Source organism: Salminus brasiliensis, chromosome 1 (assembly GCF_030463535.1).
Source record: "Salminus brasiliensis chromosome 1, fSalBra1.hap2, whole genome shotgun sequence".
NCBI lineage: Eukaryota > Metazoa > Chordata > Actinopteri > Characiformes > Bryconidae > Salminus > Salminus brasiliensis.
The window spans coordinates 78,856,661-78,877,511 of NC_132878.1; the positions used below are offsets into that span (position 1 = coordinate 78,856,661).

The 20,851-nt window shown below is 42.3% G+C and overlaps 1 protein-coding gene across 8 annotated transcripts in view; it reads right to left on the minus strand.

Annotated features, from left to right (window-relative positions):
- The window catches only part of cnksr2a (connector enhancer of kinase suppressor of Ras 2a), a 157,369-nt gene that overhangs the window by 52,898 nt on the left and 83,620 nt on the right, over positions 1-20,851 (minus strand). For all 8 annotated transcript variants that reach the window (XM_072690210.1, XM_072690198.1, XM_072690195.1 and 5 more), the window contains 4 exons: positions 19,647-19,780; positions 18,685-18,890; positions 15,998-16,087; positions 5,117-5,331 (listed from right to left, as the gene is read on the minus strand). In XM_072690210.1, coding sequence (XP_072546311.1) covers positions 5,117-5,331; positions 15,998-16,087; positions 18,685-18,890; positions 19,647-19,780 — 645 coding nt within the window. The remainder of the gene's footprint in view (positions 1-5,116; positions 5,332-15,997; positions 16,088-18,684; positions 18,891-19,646; positions 19,781-20,851) is intronic.

Below are 20,851 nucleotides of genomic sequence, written 5' to 3' on the forward strand. Positions count from 1 at the left end.
TTTATACTTGTTTTTGTACTTTTGTTTTTTTTTGTTTTTTGTTTTTTTTACTTATTTTTAATGAAGTAATTTTATCTACTGAAGGTGTATTATTCCTCTGGCAGACAATTTTACTTGTTTCAAGCTTTCCTTCTCGACAAAGCTAAATTCTCTCATTTCTTGATAGAATAAGATCAAAATAATTTAAGACAAGTAATTAATAATAATAAGTTAATTATGTTGTTTTATCTTGTAATATTACTATAATATCAGGGCTCCAAGTGGCTCAACTGTGGTGGAGGTGTTGGCGTTGCTGCATTGGTGGCAGTTTGATAAGAGACGGAGGCTGACTTGAGTTAATGAGTTACAAATGGGTGGGTTAATTGGCAGTACCAAATTGGAAGAAAAAAAGAAACATTCATCAAACACTCAGATTTTAAATGGTGTAAAAAGAGCAGAACAACATCTTTCTTATGACAGTGCTGCCATGCAGAACCCTTACATGTTTTCATTAAAATTTTTTGTATCTCCATTTTGTCCCCAGCCTTCCATCTATCATCCTCACTTTTGGTCCAAGACTCTGATTACTTTCTCTCTTCCTCATCATTGCCATCTTCTCTCCCTCTTTCCCTCTCCGTTTTCTGTCCCTCTCAATGTCCCCCTCTATTACCGAGGTCAGAAGTAAAAAAAAGGACGAGAATGCCACACAGCTCTCTCAGAACAGTGAAGAGGCTAAATTGAGAATGGAATTGCTTTTCAGCTCGATTGTTCATAAAACACAGCGTTTCCTTCAGGGAGCGAGACGGAACCTGCTGTCAACCTGCATCCACCGACTCCAAAAACACAGTCAAAAAAGTGGCCTCACCGGGCACACAAGAGCAGCCGCGCAGGCAGTAAAGCAGCAGCGATGTCTGTGGAAGGCGACGCTGCACATGCTGTGTTAAATTAGACTTGAGTGATGGACGATCACGAGGCCTTTTTTAAATTTCTTGTTGTAACTCAGCAATCCTGGACGTTTGGGTTAAGCAAGTGGCGGCAGGAATTAAGCGAGCGGACTGGACGCACTGGGCTGTGTCTAAAGCTTTCCGACAAGTGCTTTCCTTTGGAGAATGAATGTGTGCGTGGTGTCCAGTCGATCAAGTGAGCGAGCAAACACTCTCCTTTGGTGCAAGAGAGGTCAGTGCGCTGGCTTGGAACAGCCAGTGACTGCGGTACACACTACAGCTCCCTCACTCTCTCTCTCTCTCGTTCCCTCTCACTTTCTGCACTGCAGAACAGGCAGTAAAATCAAGTCTAAACAAAGTTACGCAGCTCTGCACAGCACACCAGCAGGCCGATATGGAGCACTGATCCAATACCAGTGCTCTGTTAAAGGTGAATTCCACTGAATCATCTTTTGAAATTTACGTAGGATATACAGAAGGTCATACAGAGTGGGTTCATAAAGAGGCAGTTTCCTGCTTTCAATGAAGTCCATGAAGCCAACTCCATCTCGTCTGGTTAAGAACCTACCTGGAATCATTAGGGCACAGGGGGAACAGGGCTCCATCACAGGGTACCACACACAAGCATTCATTCACACACTCACACCTAGAGGCAATTTAGCTTGGCCAATTCATCCACCATGTATATTTTTTGGAGGCGGGAGGAAACCCCGCGGACACAGAGAGAACACACCAAACTCCTTACAGACAGTAACTGGAGATGGCATTAAACCCACAACCTCAGGTCCCTGGAGCTCTGCGACAACTGTAACGCCACTGTGCCACCCCAACATTAACCTCTAAATATGCTCCAGGTTTAAAGCAACTTTGTGTAGCATTTTGTACCTTAAAATTATAGCTTCAAAATCATTTGGATGCTCCACTGACTGTAACACGGAGAATGGCGTCACTCCAAGCCTAGGACACTGCTATGTTAACACTATGTAACCTTACAAAACACATACGAGATCTGAGAGCTTGCCCTATAGTCCTTTGAACACTGTCCTTCAGTAAAGTGTTGGCAAAACTGTTTGTGTAAGTTTCAGGAAAAGCCCCTTTCTTCTGCAGGTACTGAAGGCTAGAAAACTAGCTTGTGGTCAGGCAGCTTGTTGTTAAAGGCCTTTTTCAGCTCCTGCAGAAGTACTGTAGCTGTGCTGCAGGTCAAGGCCCGTTTACCAGGAGATGCCCAGATGCCAAGTGGTGATCAGGGAGAAGCAGCGGCTCCATTTGATGAGGTGATGAGTGACAGAGCTTATACAACCACTCACACAAACATCCACACACACACATACACAAACACACACACCTCCTTCTCACCCTTTGGAGGGTGTGTGTAAACAGAAGCAGCAGGAGCTACCCAGTGAAAGTCACCCTAACACAGGACGTCAACACTCCAGCTGAGTGCACACACTGACACCTTTAACACCTCTGTGGCTCTATATATAGAACTAGGTTTTTGGAGGAGAGGAGACAGGAGGGACCCAAAATGTCCCTCGGGTGGACAGTGCTATCTGCACTGTAACCAAATGCTACTACGTCAAACACATGGCACACAGCTTTGGCTAGGGATGGGCGTGGTTTTACCAATACTAATCTTAGTAGTTGTCAATGGACACCCCTTTCAATGAATGCATTTAGCTACTTTAAGTGCAAATGCACACACACAGCTTGTCTAGTCCCTGTACAGAAGTATTGTCAGTGCTGGGCGTATAACTGTGTTCTCTGTAATAATGCTGATCTATCCAGTACTTTTAGGATGAGTTGGGGATTTGGGGGGATGAGGTGGGATAGTGATCATCCAACATCCTGACCTCACTAACGGTCTTGTCGAGATAGGAGGGGCATCAAAGTCCCATGCCAATGAAGTCCAACTGTAGGGTTGTAGGGTAGGGAGTGTAGACAAATCTCCTCAATGACAAGTTCAACGCTTAGACGGTAGCTTCCCAATAAATGAAAATTTTCCTTATTTTTAATAATATTACAATTTTTAAGTATATTTAAAGAGCAAAAAATGGTCAACATGCTTATTGTGTCCCCAGTCTCTGCTCTGCTCGCACGTGCGAGTCACAGATGGAGCTTGTCCAATCCCAGTGCTCGACACAGCGTGGAAGGTTACACTGTGACAGAGCCCCGCCCACACCAACACAGGCACCATCTGCCCACTCAGCATCCATATGTGCTTGGAGACAGACTCACACACCTCAGTGTGTTACCTAGTTTCAGCCGTAGTTCCACATAGTTGTCCAAGTCGGTGTGTGTGTGTGAGAGTGAGAGTGTGTGTGTGTGTGTGTGTGTGTGTGTGCGCACGCTGAGGTCTGAAGGTGTGTGTTCGTGGAGAGAAAGCGTCTGCTGCAGTCTTCTGTCCTGCAGAGGTAGAGTCAGCTCACATAGCTCCTACTAATAACCTCACTAACAGGAGGTCTGATCTCACACACACACACACACACACTCACTCTCACACACATTTTTTTCACTCACAGAGGGAGCGGATATGAGATTCCATTAAGAAAGGGCCAAGACGCTCCTGCTGAAAGCTAAACACAGACGGCCTGTGCGAATTAATCTCTGCACAAGTCTGTGCTGGCAGCAGGCCGAGAGACCTTGAGATAGCGGAGCGAGGACCTGAATGAAAGCAGTTGGTGCAGAGGGCGTGAGAGTGCGTTTGTGTGAGCAGCTACAAAACAAAATCCGGTAAATTAGGGGTGTAGACCTCTGACCTCATTTGATTGCGCAGTTCGAATAGCAAAGTGGCTAACACCGCTACCTTACATGCATCAGACTGGAATCTGATTCCTTGCTCGTGAAGAAGCATCATGCTCTCTCACTGAGTTTTTCCAAAAGTGCTAATTTTGACCGTCTCTGTGACACTAGTGAACTGTACTGTCACTGTAATTACACTGTCTACTTATCGTACAATACATGGACAATTTTGCTGACCTCGATATTGTCCATTGTGTTTAATTGCGTGTATTTTAGCAGAGATGTTGAGTTTTGCCAGTTGTGCTGTTATGTTCTCTGGTCTGCTGTTTGTCTGAGGCGAGAACAAGTATGGCATTAAATGATCTTAAAATGACATGAGTAGCACTGTTTATCATAATTATTTCTAAGACAATTTAGTTCTAAAGAAAAAACAATAGATATTGTGGCAGGCCTAATGGTTATGCCACAGACATTCATGGCAAGAAGTTCAGAAGAGCGTAACTGGCCTAACTCTCTCTGGGTGGGTATTTGTTTGTTATTTTTTTAGCTAACAGATGCTGGCACAGACTGAGTGATGGGGGAATAGGAGGGCCCAAAGGGAGGGCCTCCCAGAGACAGAGTGGCCATATTTCCATATTCCTATACTATTTGTTTTTAAAAGACATGTATTTGAACATCATAAATGGCTGATATGCTTATTGTGACCCCCGTCCCTGCTCTGCTGGCACATGGTTATTAGAGAAAAGCAGAGACAGTGTATAAATCTATCATGTGGCCACACTGAGGTTGTGTGTGAGTGAAATGCAAATGGAATGTTCCAACGTTTTCCTTAATTTTCTAGTGCAAACAAATGTACCTTTGGCATTTTCTGCACAGTTTAGAGCAGAGTTTCTATCTATCTACTGAATTTAATGCGTTAGAACATTATTTTGTGTCCCAGATGTGTTAAATTAAGCAAATAATCAGTAAGTGTGCATTACAATAGTAGAAGTGTGTGCTCTGTAGAGTATTTGTTCACTTATTTTAAAATCAACAAAATGTGATTTGAACAGGGGTGCCCAGTGTTTTACATACAGCTGTGCTGTTACATCATGAAACACATGTTCATTCAAGCTCACAGACTGAATGAGGGGATATAACTCGTACTGGAGTTCTAGCTAGCCTATGCTTTGTGCAAGCGGTGCCTTCTGATGAACAAAGGCATAACTGAGAAAGAGAGAAGACTCAGGAAAAGGAGGTAGGGTGTGGAATATTTCACAGGAAATCACAGAAAACAGAAAGTAGAGAAACATAATAGAATATGTAAAAGATGTCACATACGAGGAGGCGCTTCAGGCATGAACCTCCTCCCAAACTTTAGTTACTTCTATTGAACTCCATTTCAATGGTTTTAATGTTTCTCCTCGCCTTTGGAGTTCAGCACTAGAGGAGAGGACCTAATGGAGAGCACTTACATGGTAGAGCGAGGTGGAGTCCGAGCTGGGCGTGGACATGGACTCCTGACGCAGGACCTCCATCTGCAGGGCGGGCAGGAGGGTATAGTGTGCGGGGCTTCCACCTTTCTCGCTCTTCTTCTTTGTCCTTTTGCCCGTGTCCCGTTTGGCACTGCGGCTGGTCAGATACTCCTCTGGAACCTTGTCTTCACTCACATAGCGCAACATAGAGTTCTCTGGGGAGGAGGAGGGGGGTCAGAGAAAGAGTTAGAGACTACCCTTTATTAATTTCATTTCCAGTCAAGACGGCAATTATTATTTATTTTTCTGCTTCAGGAAAACAAACAGCAAACATATTGAACAGTAGGGATATCCCAAACCAATACCATCGGGGCAGATCCATATATTTTAAATGTTTGCCGGCACTCTTGATTTACGACTGGTTAGAAACAAAGTTATTGTGATAATGGCCCGTTCTACCAGCGGGAGAACCATGCTCATTTCTTTGGTTCTAATCCAGCACAGAACAGAGAGGAGGAAGCTATAAAAAAGGAGGAGGCTGCACACACGCTGTAGAAAAGCTAATCATAGCTCATTCAGTCTTGGCAAGGGCTCACTTGTAAAATAGATCACAGTGGGTAATCTCTGTGTGACTACCCTGCTTAAATAAAGGTTAAAAAATAATTAAATCTCCACACTATAAAACAGTTATTACACATCAGTAGATATATGGCAGTATAGTGCAGTAACAGACAGTACACAAGTTCAATAACAGCAGTTATCAGTTCAGAGTGTGTAAAGGTAAAGGTGCATGTACTTGTCACTGTACTATGTACAGCAAAATGTGTCGTCCGCATTTAACCCATCTGTGGTAGTGAACACACACACTAGTGAACTAGGGGCAGTGAGTACACACACACACCCAGAGCGGTGTGTGTAGCCAACTCCAGCGCCCGGGGAGCAGAGAGGGTAAAGGGCCTTGCTCAAGGGCCCAACAGTGGCAGCTTGCCGAGCCTGGGAATCGAACCCACAACCCTGTTATCAATAGGCGCTCTAACCGCTGAGCCACCACTGCCCCAAAATACACTGTACCACTAAATATACACACAGAGACAGTAATTTGACTGGAGTGTTGACTTAAATGGTCATGTAGGTATGGTCAGATTGTATTATAAAGTCTTATAAAGTATAAAGGATTATAAAGTATAAACATTATATAGTATCTACCAAAATAAATAAATAAGTGAGTTTAGTAAGTCTTATTATAGAAACCGCTCACTAAAAAATAACAGAACTTTTATTCTAAGTTGTGGGGCTGTATCATTTATAGAAACACAAAAATAAGACTTTGAGTGGCTGCAACTTCTATAGCCCAGGTGTTGTGAGGTCGAATCGAGAGCAATGTTGCTTTGCCATAAGCAGCCAGAGTAGATGATACTCTTTCCCCCTAATCACTCTTATGCAACGTTGGCCGGCAGTGGAGCTGGGCACCCAGTGCACCCGGAGTGATTGGAAAAAACTAATGGCTCAATAACTACCTTAATTACAGCTTCCATTCTATTCCATTCAGTTCATCTGCAGAAATCTGCAGGTAGATGCTTCTACATCTCCAGTTTCGTTTTCTGCTTCTCATCATCATTCACCTCATCCCAAACACATTCAGTGATCCTGGATTCTGGGTTTGCCAGTCCATTGTTCTAAGAACATCAGTTTTATTTAACCAGATCAGATATTTTTTGCTTATCTGCTTCGGTCAGCTTTACATCCTTTCAGACCCACAGTAGGTACTGTTGATTCATCTTCTCATAGTGGAAGCATAGACAGAAACCAGAAGCAACCATAGATTAGAAAACCATTAGTTTCAGTTCTAAAGTGAGGATGGAGCTTGATGGGCTCCACTCTAGTAAAGATGAAAGCTTTAAGTGATGTTTATCTGAGGGAAGCGGTTTTGGTGGTCTACCAGGTCTTGCACAGTTGTTGGAAGTCCCACTTCACCCTTTAATCATTGGATGAGGCCAAGTCTTAGAAATGTATTACTTATATCTGAAATATCTCCTAACAAATGAATAGCGTGTCTCTAATGGCCATTTCTGCCTGGGAATGACCTAAAGGAAGAATGACTATTATAACGAGTGCTATTATACAACATCAATTCAACTTTCCAATTCTTTTGAATATAGATAAAGTGATGTTCTACACCCCCGTCAAAAGTTTAAGAACACCTACGTTCTCCACTGCTTTAATGAAACTTTTATATTGGTTGGTAAACATATAACATATAGCATAACTACTCTGACAAGAACTTCAGCTGCAACAGAAAAATAAATGGCCTAAAACATGAACAGTAAACTAAGTGCAAAAATAGGACAACCTAATCGGTGGTTGTTACGTCTGCTCACCTTCTAACTAGGACTTGAATTGTCCTGGAGTAATATATTGCAATTCCGCTCCACTAGCAAGCACATCCATCTCTCAGTAACTCAGTAACCACCCCCCCCCTCACCAATCAAAAGCACAGGCTTACAAATAAGGGGCCAACCAACATCTCAAAAGGCCAATTCTTGCTTAAACGGGTGTGCAGGAGTGATTGGTCACGGCTACGCTGGCCTGCAGAAACAAGAGAGTTCCTCTAAACCATCCCTTTAATTCCAAACCCGCGGTTGCCATCATTAAGTTGGCTTGCTCCCACCCCTTTACTCCTCTGTTGCCCGGCAGCGGCCAATAGGACGTAAATCATTGCGGAGAGCTGCTGTCAGAGTCTCCATGGCAACAGAGTACTTGCAAAAAGAAGGCCTCTCTCTCTCTCTCTCTCTCTGACTGAAAGTTGAAAACAGTATGTAGAATATTTCACACAGATCCCAGAAGCTGCTCCACTGCTAATTAATTACACAGTAATGACTGTGCCAGAGTTGTTTTGGAGCATTTACACCTGGTCACTTCAGGTGACTTGTTTCTGTAGTGTATCCTGATACAATGTTTTACAAGATTTTAGCCACATGCATTTACACTTGGTAGTCAAATGCATCTCTGGTTAGTCTGAAATCTCTGTGAGACTGAAACTCAATCGATGTGTGGGGACAAAAAATGCAAATCTGCTTGTTGTGCAGCAATTATTATTACATTTACATTACATTTATGGCATTTAGCTGACGCTCTTCTCCAGAGCGATTTACAAGGTTACTCGTATTTCGGTAGTGGGCCAATGTAGTGTTAGGAGTCTTGCCCAAGGACTCTTATTGGTGTAGCACAGCATAGTCCCCCAGACTGGGAATCAAACCCCAGTCTCCAACATGGTGTGGTAGCTCACTGGCAGGTAGTGGTTTTATCTGTTGCGCCACACCAACCACTATGTTGTATAATAACACCCGTTATAAGTACCATGTCTCATGGTACAGTCACCATGTCTCAGTTGTACTGGGAGGAGATTTATTTCTTTATTTTTTATTTGTTTATTTGAATAATTGCCAGGCAGCCAACATACTCAGAGGAAAGCGCCAGGTCTCCATCTCGCTTGGATTCTGGCCACTGAGGGCAAAGCGGCATGGCTCAGGATTCGAACTCACGAATGGTAGCACATTAGACAGCTGAGCCACTTTGACACAGATGTGTTTACATTGCTATTACATGGCTCAAATGTGTCTCAGACCACCTCTTAAAGTGGTTTGAGAAATCAGATTTGTCTTGGGTGTGTTTACACTTGGCTTGAATACTCAAGTGACCAGGTAGTCTTTTTTAGACCAACCTTTTAAACAGTAAATATGTCTGTATATTTTAGGACGGTGCTACATTAGGTACTACAACTTTTTCACAGTAGGACCTAGTCAGTTTTTTGTTATTATATGTTAACATCAATAAATTGCATTTGTATATATTCATTTTTGTGAGTGATGCAACAAACTTATAGTATACTTATAGTGGATGAGTCTCTTGCAGCCTTATGTAGTTTTATACTAAAAGTCACCAAACTTTTTCCCCTAAGATTTATTTATTGAGCAATGAGCAAATGAGCAAAAAATGCACAAAAATGTTCCACACTTTCATCCGCGTACCATTTTTCGTATTTGCTTATTGTGGCCAAAAGCCACTTTGAAAACAGCACTTCAAAAATGCATCAGGCTTGTTGAGATGTTTCATTGAAAACTTCGGACACTGAGTTTCATGGTGAGGATGCAGGAAAGGTTTTCTTCTGATGGCTTTCATGAAAGTCATATTTGTGCAGGTGTCACCGCACAGTAGAACAGTGCATCACCTCTCCGGAGTCTGCTTAATCTTCCTGAAAGCCTTCTGCAGTCAGACAGGGGTACGACTAGTTCTTCCAGACCTCAACTTGATCTCCACTGTTCCTGGTAGCTGCCATTTCTTACATTACATTATGTACTGAGGGAACAGCTATCAGAAAACGCTTCACCATCGTCTTATAGCCTTCTCCTGCTATATGGGTATCGCCATTATTTTCATTTTCAGAGTGCCAGTTGGCAGTTGTTTAGACAAGCCCAATGTTGCTGATTATCGGAACATAATTTGAGGTGTCTGAGAAATATGCATCACCTTAGGCCTTCCCTAACGATGAACAAGGCATTCGCTTATCAGGTTTATGAACATTTATGCCTGCCTTGGAGAGCCAGTGCTGAGCAAACTGCAGGCCTAAAATTGTCACACTCCTGCCTCAACTGCAAATAAGTCTTATCTTGCCAGTTCATTAATGCCTATTGACTTTTTATATTTAAATATATATGATTTTTTAAATTGATTATTACTGAGTGTCAAGAACAAGCAGGAGAGTTTAATTTAGCCAGTTCTGCTATTTTAAGAAACAAAACAAACAAAGCTTTTCACATTATAGGGCAACATTTACATAAATCTCTCACTCTCCGTCTCGGCGGCCCAAACTGAAGTGTGGCACTCGCGGTTTAGAGGCTATATGTTTGCCTTGGTTGAATAGATGTACTGCCAGTAAAAATAGCTGCAGTGATGAGAGATGACAAAGCACCCGAGAGCTTTGAAAAGCATTGTGCTCCGATTTTCGAACTGACCTTGATGCATCTTTAGCCTTTTCACACTCTTCTCTGTCTCTCTCTCTCTCTCTCCTGCTCTTTTCCTCCAGTTTCTGCCAGCCTCACTCTGTCACTCTATCACTCTTTTTCTGTTCTCTCTCTCTCTCTCTCTCTCTCTGACTGTCTCTCTCAGTCTTTTATTCTATTTGTTTTTCTATATGTTGACTGTCAGTTTCCAAACTTAGCACCTGCCTAAACTGCCTACAGAGAGAGAGAGAGAGAGAGAGAGAGAGAGAGAGAGAGAGAGAGAGAGAAATACGTCACAGCACTAATCTCCTCACAATGCAGAAAGACAGAGCAGTTTAACAGGATCAAACAGCAGCCAGGAAAAAGAGCCCTGTGATTAGGGCTCCTCTCTCACACATACAAACACACACACACACACACACACACACACACACACACACACACACACACACACACACACACACACACACTACAAACACACCTATACATATAAGGATTGCAGCTCAAGTAAATAAGCTAAAGCTAAAGTGAGAGAGAGAAAGAGAGAGAGACAGAGAGGGAGTGAGAGAGAGAGTTTGAAGAAAGATCAAATGCACCCGGTTTTCTGATGCAAGGCTGGTGTCTGAACTTTGCTTCTGTACTTTTGCACTGAAGCTACAAGACTAATGAAGCTAACAAGCAAAGGAAACCTTGTGCTAACTGTACAGGCTGCCTAACACACCACATACTTACATTGTACTGTGTTGAGCTGCTGAGTAATCTCTCTGTAATTCTCCTACTTATATAGTTCGATACTGTATCACACTCTATTTTCAACAGCACGTTGCAATTTGACTGTGTGGTAAGCACCAAGTATTTAATGAGTAAATATGCAGTAATTACAAGTACTTTCTGGTACAGAGTTTGCAAGTATATGAAATTCTATCAGGTATGTCCAGCAACTAGGGCTGCTGGGATCAGTAACCATCAATATTTCATTTTTTAGTTCTCTAAAAGACTTCAGTTCAAATAAGAAAGGCTTTTACTCGTTACATAACTGCTCCATGAGGTCAGTCGTTTCTGGCTCCAGTCCGGTCAGATCCATTCAAAGCTACAGTTGAAAAAACAATTGGGGCTGCAGCAGAGTCCAACTCGAGACTTTTCAAAGACCTGAGGCTTTGAGAGTACACTGGGCAAAATTGACCATGTTGTTTCAATTTTCGAGTTGTGTACGCGCCCTCGTGGGCAGCAGCTTCATCTGCATTTCCGTCACTTTGGCCTTGCATCTACAGCATGTATGAAACAGCTGTTATTAAGCACTGGAAGGAAACTTTGTGAATCCATTTTTCTCATAGTCGCTAAATGCACTTGTTATTATTGCGATATATTTGTCTGCCTGCTTCCTTAGAATTTACTGTGAATATGTGATTAAGACAAAAAAGTTAAGGCTAGAATTTGAGCTTTTGTGTTGATTGACGGTGCCAGTGTGTCTGTCCGTGCACTTAGGGTTTGACTGCATATAAACCTTATGTAACTACTCTGTTCTGTCCATTGTCCATTGTACATTTCTTTTCATTAATGGCATAAATACACTAGATCACATACACTTTGATAAGGAGTAGAATTGCCCCACTGCACTGCTGACTATTACTACAGTTCTGTCAAAATAAAAAAATAATAAAATGCTCAATTTAACTTTTAAGGAGGAAAATTAATCGCTTAGATTAATCAACTAATCAACAAAATAATAGATGGATTAATCAATATAAAAACCGTTAGTGGCAGTCCTAACAGCAACCACTTATTTTACCTATGATTTACCTTGTGTGGACACCCCCTCTATTGAAAGCAATCAGCTATTTTAAATTGCACCAATTGCTGACACAGATGTGCAAATACACACACACACAGCTTGTCTAGTCCATGTAGAGAAGAGTTGCCAATAAAACAGGACTTTCTGGAGCAGTACTTTTGGGATGAGGTGGGGATGAGGTGGGGTGAACATCCAACATCCTGACTTCACTGACGTTCTTTATGCAAGTGCAATCAAATCCTCACCGCAATGCTTCAAAATGTATTTGTAACATACAATGAACTCAGAAGGAGGTGTTTTTGCAGATATATGAATAGTATGCTATGAAACTTTTAACAGCGTTTAGATTCTAAGTCCAGATACAGTGGGGGAAAAAAGTATTAGTAGTCAGTCACCAATTGTGCAAGTTATCCCACTTAAAAAGATGAGAGAGGCCTGTAATTGATATCATAGGTAGACCCATTAATTCTTTCATGTACATGGACCAGTCGTCCTAGTCCCTTTGCAGAGAAACAGCCCCAAAGCATGATGTTGCCACCCCCATGCTTCACAGTTGGTATGGTGTTCTTTGGATGCAACTTAGCATTCACTCTCCTCCAAACACAACGAGTTTCTACTTTCTACTTTCATCTGACCATAAGACATTCTCCCAATACTCTTCCGGAACATTCAAATGCTCTCTAGCAAACTTCAAACGTGCCCGGATATGTACTGGCTTAAGCAGGGGAACACGTCTGGCACTGCAAGATCTGAGTCCCAGGCGGCATAGTGTGCCTTTGTAATATTGGTCCCAGCTTTCTGCAGGTCATTCACTAGGTCCCTCCGTGTGGTTCTGGGATTTTTGCTCACCGTTCTTGTGATCATTTTGACCCCAAGGGCTGAGATCTTGCGTGGAGCCCCTGATCGAGGGAGATTAGCAGTGGTCTTGTAGGTCTCCTATTTTCTGATTATTGTTCCCACAGTAGATTTCTTCACACCAAGCTGCTTGCTTATTGCAGATTCAGTCTTCCCAGCCTGGTGCAGGTCTACAATTTTGTTTCTGGTGTCCTTCGACAGCTCTTTGGTCTTCAACATAGTGGAGTTTGGAGTGGGACTGTTTGAGGTTGTGGGCAGGTGTCTTTTATACTGTTAACGAGTTCAAACAGGTGCCATTAATACAGGTAATGAGTAGAGGACAGAGAAGCCTCTTAAAGAAGTTGTTACAGCAGAAATCTTGCTTGTTTGTAGGTGACCAAATACTTATTTTCCACCATTATTTGCAAATAACTACTTAAAAAATCAGACAATGTGATTTTCAGAATTTTTTTTCTCATTTTGTCTCTCATAGTTGAGGTCTACCTATGATGTCAATTACAGGCCTCTCTCATTTTTAAGTGGGAGAACTTGCACAATTGGTGACTGACTAAATACTTTTTTTCCCCACTGTAGCATGATATAGGCCCATTAAATCCCATAAATCCCATACAGAAGGAGTAGCCATCTTGTAGCCAGGGTCTCTTGTCTATGTTGATAGTGTTTCATATATATATATATATATATATATATATATATATATATATATATATATATATTTATTTTTTAGATATAACCTTTTATTACTTGTTAGCTTCATTAGCCTCTAATAGCTCCAATACAAAAGTACAGAAGCAAACTTCCAAAACTAAATAAGTGTAGATTCAAGATGAGTGGGAAAAAACGTGTGTGAACTTGCTGAACTATTGCTTTAAATTGAACAAGAAAGCTCTTCATTAAAGATGCTGCTGATAAGGCCAGGCCAGAGGTAGGTGTTCATAATGATAATGACAGCAATGATGACAATACAGATGATCCCCTTAATCAAGACGCCTCTAATGACAATCAAACAGATGCCCACAAAAGATTAGGGAGGTTTTGCATTCATCAGTCTCAGACGAAGGCCTGGGCCTCTCTCTCTTTCTCTCTCTATCTCTCTCTCTCCTTTGCTTTGTGTGCCCGTAGGCAGCCTGGCACTGTGTTACTGGCACTGGCAGGCCGGCGCTCGCTGGCACCTTACTCGGTGAAGCTGCTGGAAGTGGGTAATCAGGGAAGTATGGGCCAAGAGCAGGAAAGTTTTTGAAGAGTGCCGAGCTACCATGGAAAATCGAATCTAAGGTGTGGGAAAATCAGCTCTAGCTCCTGTGAAGAAAAAACAGTCACTAGTACACACACTCAAACACATATACACACAGTGAAGTGGAATAGAATGGTGAGGAGAAAAGAATGTCAAAGAAAGGACAGACAGGATAGAGATAGAGATGGCATGAGTGGCAGAATACAGAGACTGTATAAGGTAAGGGTTAGGTTTAATGTAGGACAGTTGTATGCAACTGTTCTTTAAAAATGTCTTAAAGACCCTGTTTCCTACTATCCACCTTTGACATTTGCATGATTTATGAATCAAAAACAACCAGAATACATTCAAATGACTATTTTCACCATCTGCTTATCCCATAATTAGGGCTGTTTTTGTCACTGTATCTTTAAGACTGATGTATGTAAATGAGCTCTCTTTTCATTAGCTGCCTTGCATTGTGCCTCATTCAAAAAGTAGTCTGGGCTGAAACACTCCTTATAACATCAATGTGAACGAGCTGGGCAAACCAGCCTCCGGGATGAATAGGTGGCTTTGTGTAAATGTGTATTCATAATGGCCCATTTTTGCGGCTTCATTCACAAACATGGACCGTGCAAACTGGTATACTGGTATAACTAAAATTCTTAATTAAGTCCACGTCACCTTCACCCTGTGAGATGGAAATCTCTATAGATAGAAATGGAAAATCTGTCATTTCCACAATGGTTTTACAGTATGATTTTGATGTAGGCTGCAAACATTAGGTCAAAACATGCTGTTTGCTCTCCAGCCCATGCTGCCGCTGTGATGTCACGAACACCAATGCATTTACAATATCCGCCTATTCAGCCTGCTGCAGCTTAGCCCCGCCCCAGTACATTAAAGGTTTTTGAATGAGGCACAATACAGGGCAGTCAATCAACATAATGTCTATTTACATACACTATATATCCAAATGTTTGTGGACACCCCTTTTAATGACTGCATTCAGCTGCTTCAAGTTGTACCCACTGCTGACACAGATGTGCAAATTGCACAAGCACAGTGTGTCTTGTCTCTGTGGTAGAATAGGACTCTCTGGAGCAGATAAACCAGGCGCTATTGTCAGCCGTGGGCTAGAGGGGTGTACAGCTCCACCCTCAGCAATCAGTTGTGGAGTAGTGGAACTGTGTTCTCTGGAATGATGGTGCTCCATCCAATACTTTTGGGACATGTTGGGGATAAGGTGGTATGGTGATCATCTAACATCCTAACCTCACTAATGCTTTTGTTGCAATCAAATCATCTCAGCAATGCTTGGAAATCTTGTAGAATGCCTTCTCTGGACAATAGAGACACCAACACTATGTGAACAAAAAGAGATTCCAACAACAGTAGGATAAAGTTTAGAAGAAAAAAAAAATGAGCAGGTGTCCCAATATTTTTGTCCACATAGTAAATATTTGTCTGAAGTGTACTGTTGTAAAAACAGCTTGTTTTATTCTGAATTCCATAATGGTTAATTCTGACAGATAAAGAGAGGTAGGGACCATAGTCATGTAGAATGAATTATGATTGTTTTTGTTACATAAACCCACACAGACATCATAGGCGGACCCTCAGGCGAAAAATTCAAACAAAAGAAACATGTGGGATTCCGGCTCTTTAATTTAACAGATACTAATGATCAGTAATGAAACTAATTGTCTAAAACCTCCTGGCATAATGAATCTGTTACAGGAGAAGCTCTGTTGTCTAAAAAGGCAACTGATGGAGGTTTGGCCTGGACTTTGGCACCACATTCAAGCCATCAATTATTGTCGAGGAAAGGGAGAGAGGTCTAGTGGAGAGATGGAGAGCTGTAGAGCTGGAGGAGAGGTTTTGGGAAAGAAGGGGAACGATGACAGCTAATAAACATCATTGAGTCTGACAGGCTGCTGACCTGTGTGTCTCTAATATTTGTGCACTGCAGAGAGGAAAAGAGCTGATCTGTGTGTGTGTGTTTAGAACACACTTACCTCTCCTGCCCTCTCTCTTCAGTCTGGCTGGGTCTTCGTAGTCTGGGACCCAGTTATACTCCACTGGCATAGAGATGGGCCTCAGGCGACCTGAAACACAAATAATTAGGGATGGGTGAAACTACCCACTTTCCTTTCGATCTGAAACTGAGTAAAATAAAGGTTGCTTCCCCTACACTGATACCCCATAAGTCCAAATGTTTGTGAACATCCCTGTAGAGAAACACTGTGAAAAGAATAGGACTCTCTGGAGCAGATAAACATGAACCTATTAGCACTGTGCCTAATGCCAGGTGTGAGTTAGAGGGGTATAAAGCCCCCCCATCATTGAGCTGTGAAGCTGTGAAACAATAGAACGATGGTACTCCATCCAATACTTTTGGGATGAGATAGGGAGTTGAGGATGAGGTGGGTTGGTGATCATCCAACATCCAGACCTCACTAATGTCTTGTCTGTGAACGCAATCAAATCCTCACAGCAATGCTCCAAACCATAGTACAAAGTACTTCCTGGAAAGCAGAGACAGTTACTCCAACAATAGCAGTAACAACCTTGATTTCGGAAGAAACTGTAAATGAGAAAGTGTCCCAATACTTTTGTCCATGTAATGTATGCACATCCACCTTGTATCTACACTCTAGACATTTTGTCAGAAACACCAAACAGACAGAGAAAGAGAGATAAAGACAGGTAGTGAGAGATATATACAGATAAACAGAGATAGAGAGTGAGAGAGAGATATAGAGAAGTATGGAGAGAGAGAGAGAGAGAGAGAGAGAGAGAGAGAGAGAGAGCTTGTGTGTGAGAGTGTGAGGCATAGTGCCACTCTTTCTCCCGTAAAACTATGAAACTGCACTCAAGCTCTGTGTCAGCATTTCTGCAGAGCAGAACGCCACGGATGCAGCAGGTACAGCTTGAGGGCTACACACACACACACACACACACACAAACACACATGCACATACACACACACTCACACACAGATACCGCAGACTGTTCTCCTGAGTTTAATTATGGAGTGTCTGAAAACCACTCAAGTATTCTTAACTTGTACCAGACACACTCCCTCACACTTGTCCCGCAAACACAGTGCCCAGCTCAGCCTTGCAGCAGCTCCATTTTGTGGCGCGCAGTGACGAAGCAACTGGAGACCACTCTGCCAGACCAGCAGCTTTTCCAATCAATGCCCTGTGTCTCTCCTCTTACCCTGATACAAGCTAATCAATCTGTTATAAGAGCACAATCCATCAGCTCCACCTTTCTGAAATTCCCACCTAATGGGAATCTCAATAGTTGCTCTTTTCTCAAAACCTCATGTTTCTGGGTACATACTGCAAAATAAAAGCATTACATGTGTATAAATTGAAGTATGTACAGTGTGAAGCTGACACAGACTGGTCATTGGGAAGTTCAGGAATTTTCAGGGTTGGTCTTGGTTGGTTGGTCTTTCCCAATCGTGGCTTTAAAGTGTATAAATATTATAGCAGGTAGCGGTTGCCATCACAGCTGAAAATACACTATATGGACAAAAGTGTTGGGACACCCGCTCTTTCATTGTTTCTTCTGAAATCACCGAAATTCAAAAAGAGATTATCCTGTTTTTGTTGGAGAAACTGTCCAGGGAAGGCTTTCTACTAAATATTGGAGCTTTGCTGTGATGATTAGGCATGGTGCCAATAGGTTTGTATCCGTATCAGCAATTGGAGTAACTTAAAGTATATGAATGTATTTATTAGGGGTGTCCACAAGATTTGGAAAATAAACATGAATAGAAAGAAAAAAACGCAGCCGGCATTGCTGAGACGGTGCGGCAAAAACTTTAAAAGGCTTTGTTGATGTCAGAAATTGTGCTAACTGTTAGCCGATCCAACCCTGTGTCCTAAAAAGTCATCCCTAAAGTCAACATGCAATCTGTCATTTCTAAGGTACAAAACAGACAATATTTGCTGGACATATGTTACAAATAACCCATTCTTGTGATTTATGTATGTTGGATTTCATGTGTGTGTACTAACAAAATTTAATAGACTGGACACATCTAATTGAATAACTGAGTAATTATAAATACATTTTGACCTAAAGGCTTATATTTCAGGGCTCAGACACACTAGAGCCAACCAAGACCATTTGATGATCACCCTCAAGAATTTTGAAGACATTCATATTCCCCATTAGTGTCGGACACAGATGGAATTTTGGCATCTGCCTTTAACCCCTCCATGCAGTGAACACACACACACACTGGTGATCAAACACTCACAGTGACAGTAAGCACACACGCCCAAAGCGGTGGACAGCCGGTCCCCAGCGGTGCTTGGGGAGTAGAAAGGGTGAAGGGCACCCCCAGTGGCAGCTTGCCGAGCCCGGGTATCGAAACCCACTATCCTCAAACATACTGACAAATCTACAGCTGATGGTTAAAACACTCAAATCCTTGTGAATAGGTGTGTCTCAACTTTGAACTTGTAACTTTCTGTGTTGTTCAGACTGGTTTAAGAGGAATACAACTTCGGCCATCTTCTTGTGTCTCATAGTTCTGATGTAGAGCCATAGGTGCAAAAGTCTACTAATTACTAATGACTATTTTTATTTAGCAAAAGCCAAACATTTGTATTGACTACTATATGCACCATATGCATGTGTGTATGATGTGTGTGTAATGATACTGGTGTGCATCTGTGCGTACCATAGGTGGGTGTGCTCTCGCGGCGAGAGGGTGGGGCTCCGCGGCTTGGGTCGTACTCGTAGCAGTAGAGCACCGCCTCTTCCTCCATGAGTGGGTAGCGCCGGCGGTATTCTTGGTCCAGAAATGAGTTTGGCGACTCAGAGCCTTTGGCTGCGGGAATCCCTCCCTGACCTCGCTCATCACCAGGCAGGTTCCCCTGTTCATCCCTGATCACACACAAATCAGAAGAACTCATCAGCCACTTACTAATGTACCTGAAGCCAGTTTCCCCTGCTCTCCCCCTGCTACCGGTGACTGGGAGCTTGCTGAATGGATCTGAAATGGACAGGAAACCACTGCAATAACGCCATTGCCTACAGTTTTTATTGGTAGCAGAAGTCGATCACTGTTAATTGTTAGAACCCAGTTATCCTTCTGTTGAAGCCATCTTCAGCTTTTATACAGATGGTGTGATGTTTGCTTCCGAATTCCAGCTGGTAGTTAACTGAACACCCTTCCCCCCTTAGTGAAGTGTTCTTCACGCCACTGGTCTGCTAGATTCTCCTGAATGTATTTTTCAGTCGAATGAAAGCTTCTAGAAGTCCTATAAGCAGTTCTCTAGTAAGATTTTCTTGGTCCTCCAGACCTCAACTTGGCCCCCACCCTATAAGTTGATTGTTATTTTTAAACAATTACAATGACATTAGAAACTGAGGAAACAGCTACCTGAAGAAACTTTGAAACCTTGGTAAAAGTTATCTGGGAATTTTCTTTTGGAGATCAGAACTATTCATACTAACAAGTTTATTTGACCAGGGGTGTCCAAAAATTTGAATGCCACCGTAAATAACCAACTAAACAATGCATATGTATAATTGAAAGTGATTTAAAGGTGTATAGTGGACCTAAAAACTACTATTAAAAATTACTTAAAAGACACGCTACCGAGTTCAGCAACATGAAAGGACCACCTGGGTGTTTACCTGGGTGTGTAGGGCTCAGCTGGAGGAGGGGGGATGTAGAGGTCTTGAAGGGCAGAGCTATCCCGCTTGGAGGGTGTGCTGATGGTGCTGGTGGGTGTGGCCGAGCTGCTGGTGGGGCTCTTGGGAGCAACAGGCTGTAGAATGACAGACAAAAGTAATTGCAGCAGATCAGTGGACACATCAATCTAAAGCCAGAGAGCCCTGCTCATCTACCACTTTACACCTCCACGAGGTCAGAGAGCTGTCAGGGAAAAGCTAAGTCTAGAGGCAGCCACATCAACAGAATCAGGGTTTAATAGGTCCCAGAGCAGACAGAGTCCGGAGTGAACGCCGCCGGTAAAATGGACACTCCAGATCTTCTCTGCTCTTTCTGTGCCTGGGTCACTGAGCTCTGATCATAATGAACGAGAGCCAGGAGGAACTGGCCCTGCCACTCCGAATAATGTAAGGCTTTTAAACATCCTGATTCATAGGCTCTTGTCACTTGACAGCAGGGCTTGGAACTAATGAAATACAGGGCACGAAAGGATTTAACTTTGAAAATATAGCCCTAATTAAATACCAGCAGTATATTGCCATCAGGAAATTATAGTAAAAAATAATCAAGAACCAGAGTAGTCATCGACTCTAACAACTCTACTTTGCCTATTAATAAAGTAATCAGGGGTTTAAAAAAGGCCAAATTGACCAAACTGAGCAATAACAAACCTTGTATAGCCAAGTTTTCAAAATACTTAGGGCTGTTGAATGAAATAATTAACCACTTTTAATTGCATTATTTATTGCAGTTAAAAAAGATTAGTCATATTTATCTTACTTCAGGTGATTTCCAGAGTAAACACAGTTTCCAAAGTACATTACAAACACACAGCGAGAGCCACATAGCCTCCGTGCCCAGGAGTGCAACCAGGAATATGCAGTAAGTCATTGGATTTGAACCCATTACTTTTTCATTCCTGGTACTGTGTGCTGGTTAAGTACTGTACAGATGTTTGAGACCCCAAAGCACATCCCTTAAAAGCATCTATCCCAGCAATAAGTGTGTGTTCTGCTTGTAGAAACAACATCATTCTAAGGTCACCTTAGAACAGATGCCAGTAAGCATAAATACGGTAAAAAAACATGACACTCGAATATCTCATTTCGAAGAAAGTAGTTGGTTCTTGTGTGAGTTTGTTCAAAGAACAAAGCTTGGTTCCAGATGT